The sequence below is a fragment of the Odontesthes bonariensis genome, chromosome 6, assembly GCF_027942865.1.
Source record: "Odontesthes bonariensis isolate fOdoBon6 chromosome 6, fOdoBon6.hap1, whole genome shotgun sequence".
NCBI lineage: Eukaryota > Metazoa > Chordata > Actinopteri > Atheriniformes > Atherinopsidae > Odontesthes > Odontesthes bonariensis.
In genome coordinates this window covers 37,622,565-37,628,645 of record NC_134511.1, presented here as the reverse complement: position 1 = coordinate 37,628,645, position 6,081 = coordinate 37,622,565, and the positions used below count along the sequence as shown (strand labels likewise).

Below are 6,081 nucleotides of genomic sequence, written 5' to 3'. Positions count from 1 at the left end.
ATGGCTGAATCAGCAGCATCACTAAAAACACCACCTGGATTGAAGGCAGATGTTTGGAAACATTTTGGATTCAAAAGCTACGAGGACAAAGATGAGTTGGACAAAACAAACGCGGTGTGCAAACTGTGTCGGCGAGATGTACCATATAGTGGCAATACCACCAATCTGCGTAACCACATAGCCAGGCACCACGGCGACCTGGCTAAACCTGCCTCATCGAGCCAAACCTTACTTGAGGCATTTGGTGTGAAATTCCCTTCGAATTCTACGCGTGCCTTATCGATCACCGAGGGAATCGGAATATTTATTACGCAAGACCTCCGACCCTACAGCGTGGTGGAAAATGCGGGATTTCGACTACTCATGAAGAGGCTAGAACCACGCTATGTCGTGCCCAGTCGCAGACATCTCAGCGAAACGGTCATCCCACAAATGTATGGGAAAACCAAAGATGCCCTTGTGCATTCACTCAAGCTTGCCGAGAGGGTGGCGTTAACCTGTGATTCCTGGACCTCGAGAAACACGGTGTCCTACCTGACAATCACTTGTCATCACATCGACGAGGAGTGGAGACTAGCCTCGAGCGTACTGCAGAACAGGGCAGTTGAGACGAGCCACACTGCAGCCAATCTAGCAGACCTGCTCGCTGAAGCCATCGAGGAGTGGGGAATCTCCGATAAAAACCCCGCTATCGTCACCGATAATGCAGCGAACATAGTTAGAGCGGTGCAACTGATGGGTCGCTTTCACATGGGCTGCTTCGCCCACCTCCTCAACCTGGCATCCCAAGCAGGGCTTAAAACCCCTGCTATCACACGCCTACTGGGGAGGGTAAGGCGGATTGTTGCGTTCTTCCACCGAAGTACCACTGCAAGCCACTCGCTGAAGGAAAAGCAACAGCTACTTCAACTGCCGCAACACAAACTCGTGATGGATGTCACCACCCGATGGAATAGCTCGCTGGAAATGTTGGGCCGCTTCCTGGAGCAGCAACCAGCAATCTCAGCAGCGCTGATGTCCCCCGACGTCCGCAGGAGGGAGAGTGACCTCTGCACATTGACTGAGACGGACATCACCACTGCCGAGGACGTGGTTAGATGCCTCGGACCCATGAAGACCGCCACCCTCGCCATATCTGAGGAGGAGTCCCCAACCATGTCAATGGTTGCCCCACTGCAAGTTCAACTACTTAATCAGATGGCATGCACTGCTGAAGACACGGCCATCATTAAGGAGCTCAAAACTGCTGTCCACCAGAACTTGAGTTCAAGGTATGTACATTTATTCATTTAATTTATTTTCATCTATACTTTATTTAACATGGCTGGTTGTGTAGCAGTAGCAGCACTGACGTGTGTTGTTTTTAAATAAATTTATCTCTGATTTTATTCTCATCTTCTTACATAGAATAGGTCAGTGATTTTAGATTGTATTGTATTCATAATAGTGCTTGCATGACTGTTCCTGCATTTACTATAGGCCCACCCTGCTATGTAGCCTAATTGATGCATGTTTAATCTATCTATCCATCTATCTAAAGTGATGTGTGTTCCTCTATATAGATATGAAGGCCTGAAGGAGACCCTGTGCGTAGCGTCATCCTTGGACCCTCGTTTCAAGACCCTACCATTCCTGTCTGATGAGGCACGTGAGGCTGTCCTCCTGAAATTGACCTCTGAAGCTGCTCATCAAAACCCATCATCCGATGTAAGTTTGCAGATAATATAGGGTGCCCATTTGAATATTTAGACTATTTTTTTATTGAGATGCAAAAGAATGAATTCAAGTTAATTTGTGTATTATTTTCTTGTCTAATATTTTTCTGCATCAGAACACTACACCAGAGCAAGAGGACCCTCATGGTTCAACCGACGTGGCTGCACCTGCACTTGGACCAACTCAACCCAAGAGGCCCAAAGACTCTGCTCTGATGGCTTTACTGGGGTCAGCTTACACACCAGCGACTCCACCAGAGAAGAGAACAACATCTGAAAGGGCAGAGGAAGAGGTCGCCACCCACAGGAAAGTGCCAGCTATTTCTCTTTCAGAAAATCCACTGAGATGGTGGCAGGTGCATGCAGAGGATTTCCCTCTTTTGTCAGGCCTGGCAAAGGAATACCTTTGCATACCGGGGACCAGTGTCCCATCTGAACGGGTTTTTTCAACAGCTGGAGACATCGTTAGCGCTCAAAGGAGCTGCCTCACTCCTCAGCATGTCGACCAGCTCCTTTTCCTGAAGATTCCTGAAGTTTAGGCATATTTTTATATATTTTTTTATATGTCAGGCATGTTTTTACACTGTTCTTGTTGCTGAGCTGGCTGGTTAGTCCTCGTCATTGTTGTGTTACTCCTGTAATGGGTAGGACTATGTTATTCAACCACATAAGCTTATAGCACACTCTTACATACATTCAGCCCAAGGCAGGTCTCTCTCTCTCTCTCTCTCTCTCTCTCTCTCTCTCTCTCTCTCTCTCTCTCTCTCTCAGACACACACACACACACACACACACACGCCTGAGCATAACAAAGCTACAAAACAGTAAATAATCCTAGTTCAAAAAATTGTTCCTGAATGTAGGGGTGGGGATATCGTCAGTCGCACCCAGGCGTTGGATAAGAGTCAGTCCAGGTAGAAGCCCAGAAGGGATGCAGATAAAGTGTGGATGCTTGGGGGTTAGTTTATGTGGTCCAGTGACGATCTGTCTGTCCTTCGGTGTGATGTTGACTTCTTTTTTCAATTAAGCCATCTGTTACATGAGCAACCTCCTGTATGTCATTTCACAAGTCTCTGGTTAAAAGACTGTGGGCAGGGGGTGCTTGAAGTTTTCCAATATGAGGGCCAGTTCATTTTAATTTATTTATGTTTTATTTGGTCATTGTTATTTAGTTCTGGTCATTGTTAATTCTGCCATGGTTATGTTACTTACATTTCAAAATAATACTTGTATTTTTTACTAAAATAAATACTTGATACTTGACTCTTCTCTCTCTCTGTGTCCCTCTTACACATACACAGATACAATCACCAACACATGGGGCCGTTTTGTCTATTGGACAGTATTTATTTCCATTATGTCTGTAAATAGATCGATATCGGATCGAATCGTGGATCGAATCGGATCGTGACCTTGTGAATCGAAATCTAATCGATCTAGGGAATTCGGATCGATTCCCAGCCCTAGTATCTATGACTGATGTCATTGGGTATTTTGCAATATCTGCACACCAGTCAACTTTACATAAGCCTACAAAATGGAATGGCACTCGATACGTTATAGCCTTTCCTACATTAATGATGGTTTAAGTACTGTAATGCTAATGACAGGCGCATGTCACTTTTACACCTTCAAATAAAGTAAATCTACTCATGGCATTAGTTGAAAATAAAGACTGAATGATCTCTGTGACAGAAACGCGCACGCGCAGACACACACACACCACAGTGGGTGACCACCTCCTAACCAAAAAGGTTGTGCAAAAAACAGGCTGGGCTTTTTATTCGTGTTGCAGCCTGACTGGATAAAATAAGTAATAATTTCAGCATGATCAATTCCCCCATACTGATGTAGTGAAGATGTAGCCCACCAGTCTTTTATCTATAAATACCTCATTTAAGTCTCCACGCACACGGAGGTATCCATTCTGCTATTGTCCTCAGTCCTCAAATTAAAAATACATATAATTCTGCTAACATTTCGCCTAACATTAGCCTACTTCTTACCTACTTCTGGCTATTCTGACCTCTTCAATCTGTCCCTGGGTCACGTCTGTCTCCTCCACCTCTGAATCCACCTCGATAGCTTCTTCCTCTGTGTTTGGCCTACACTGTTCTACACCCGTGCACTGGGGGCTGCTGATGATGTTGACGGCCCTGGCCCTGCACTTGATGGCCCTGCACCCGGTGCTGTGGTCGTGGTGGAAGCACTTGCAAACATGTCAGTAAGTTTAGCACATTTTGCTGCTTGTAGGCTTTTTAGCCTTTTATCTCGCAGCTTCTGTGCACCACCCTTTCGTTTCTGTTGTTTATCCATTTCGGTTTTTGACTGTTCTCTCCTAGTCCGTTCAGCTCAAATGGTAGGATTGATGACCTGGGTCAACGGTGAGGGGAGGGGAGGGCCAAAGAGGTACTGAGACATTTCATTGGATTAGCCCATTGTCCTTCGGGAAATTCTACCAATGGCCGCATCACGGCCGATAAAATAATAATAATATATTTTTCAAAATAAAATTAGGATGGCCCCGGCCCAAAAATATGCGTCGGCCCACCGGACATTGCCCGGTAAGCCCTATAGCCAGTCCATGCCTGCCGGGGTCTACCACACCCGACAGGGCCCCTGCAGGCTGTGAAAACAGGCCTCTGAGATGGCGCATTACATAGTGGCGGGGTGTAGGATGCAGGCAGGTACGACATACATACCCAAAGCCAAAATGGGATTAACCTCCAAAGGTGGTGGAGAATGACAGAGCTAAAATACTGTTGAACCTGCAGATCCAGACTGATAAACCGGTGATGGCTAACCAACCATTGTGGTGGTCAACAAACTACAGAAAGAAGCTGTAGTGATAGATGTAGCAGTTCCAAGTGAGAGTAATATCAAGAAGAATGAAGATGAGAAGCCAGAACTTGCCAAGCCTCAAGCTCGCAGTCCTCTGTGCAAGTCAGTTATTTATTTGTTTGCAGTTTGAGGTGTGCTAAATTATCCACTAGACAGGCATAATGCCAATATGCTTCATAGTGATATGATAGTGATAGATGCAGATGGGCATAACATTATAAATCAGTTTTAAGCTTTACAAGGAGCAGAATTATTTGTGGTTTCATTAGAAAAATCATCTTGATATTATTTTCTTTTTTCTCAGTTGGGTTAATTTCAAGTTCCCCTTATATATTAATAGCTTTTTGCTGGTCAAACCCACAGAAACACAGACGCACCTGCACCGCAGTGAACAAATAGCCCTGTCAACCTCAGCATTTCATTCCTTGACTTTGTTTTAGCTCCTATATTCCATAAACATATCATATCATTGCAGAGATGCATGGCTGTTTATCTTCGTGTGCGATCGTCATCTGCACATAATATAGTGTAATAGAATGTGTATGCATAAAAAACGATAAAAAGCCGATGTGATGTTTTTACTGAGATGCAGACAGTGCAGAGCTTTATTCCAAAGCAACATGTCTGAGGACACGTACACTTCTGCTGTAACCCTGTAGTGTTTAGTTTTTGCCCTCTTCCATGAGTTGGTTGTTTATCTGAAGCGCACAATGAATGCCCCTCTCGTCCACGTTCTCCATCCTTGTCATGCTTTTCTCTAATCACTTTAATCTGCAATAAACTGTCTTACCACTTTATATCTTTATCTAAGAGATAACAACACTGGAAAAATACTTGTCTCTCTCAATCTGCATGTCGTACCCATGTGTCTTTCTCTCTCACACACATAAACACTGTTTGCAGCCACACAATCAATGTTAACCATGCGATAAGTAAGATGCTGTGTGCTGTATCTGCTGATGGGAGAAGAAAGGCAGCTGCTCTGCTGGGTCCGTAACATGAGGGATCCAGTTACACTATCCGAGGAAGTTTTTCGAGCGTTCCCATGGGAAGATCAGGGCTGTTTTAAACTTCCTTATCAACTCCAACAAATTTGTCAGACAGTCACGGCATATTGGAGCACTGACAAAGGCTGTCTTTGTGGTCAGGGTCGCTTTTCTCCTCATCTGCTAAGAAGATCTGCTTGTTTTTCAAAGCATCATTGACCACCTTGAAGAGAATGATAATGGCCCCGCTACCATGCTGTATGCAATATATTTCTGACCGAACACAAAAAGTAAATCAATGAATAAGTTAGTGAAACCTAAAGACAAACTCACTCTTAAGACTTAGCATTAAACTTAAGCCTGTTTCCTCCGATTTAATGCTTTACCCACATGCAAGAACAATATTGAATTGAATATAGAGCAACAAATAAGGCAGTGATGTTATGAACTCCCCCTCTGTGCTTCTGATCATTTACTTGCCAAATCCAGTTAATCCAGGTGGCTCACAGACAAGTTTGACAGACACTCTCCAAACTGAG

The 6,081-nt window shown here is 44.4% G+C and overlaps 1 protein-coding gene across 1 annotated transcript; it reads left to right on the top strand.

The window, feature by feature from the left end:
- LOC142383051 (E3 SUMO-protein ligase ZBED1) lies at nucleotides 1-2,254 on the top strand. The gene is made up of 3 exons (XM_075469168.1): nucleotides 1-1,271; nucleotides 1,563-1,707; nucleotides 1,832-2,254. Exons 1-3 carry the CDS (start codon nucleotides 1-3, stop codon nucleotides 2,252-2,254), a joined length of 1,839 nt encoding a protein of 612 aa, XP_075325283.1.
- The last annotated feature ends 3,827 nt before the right edge of the window (nucleotides 2,255-6,081 follow it).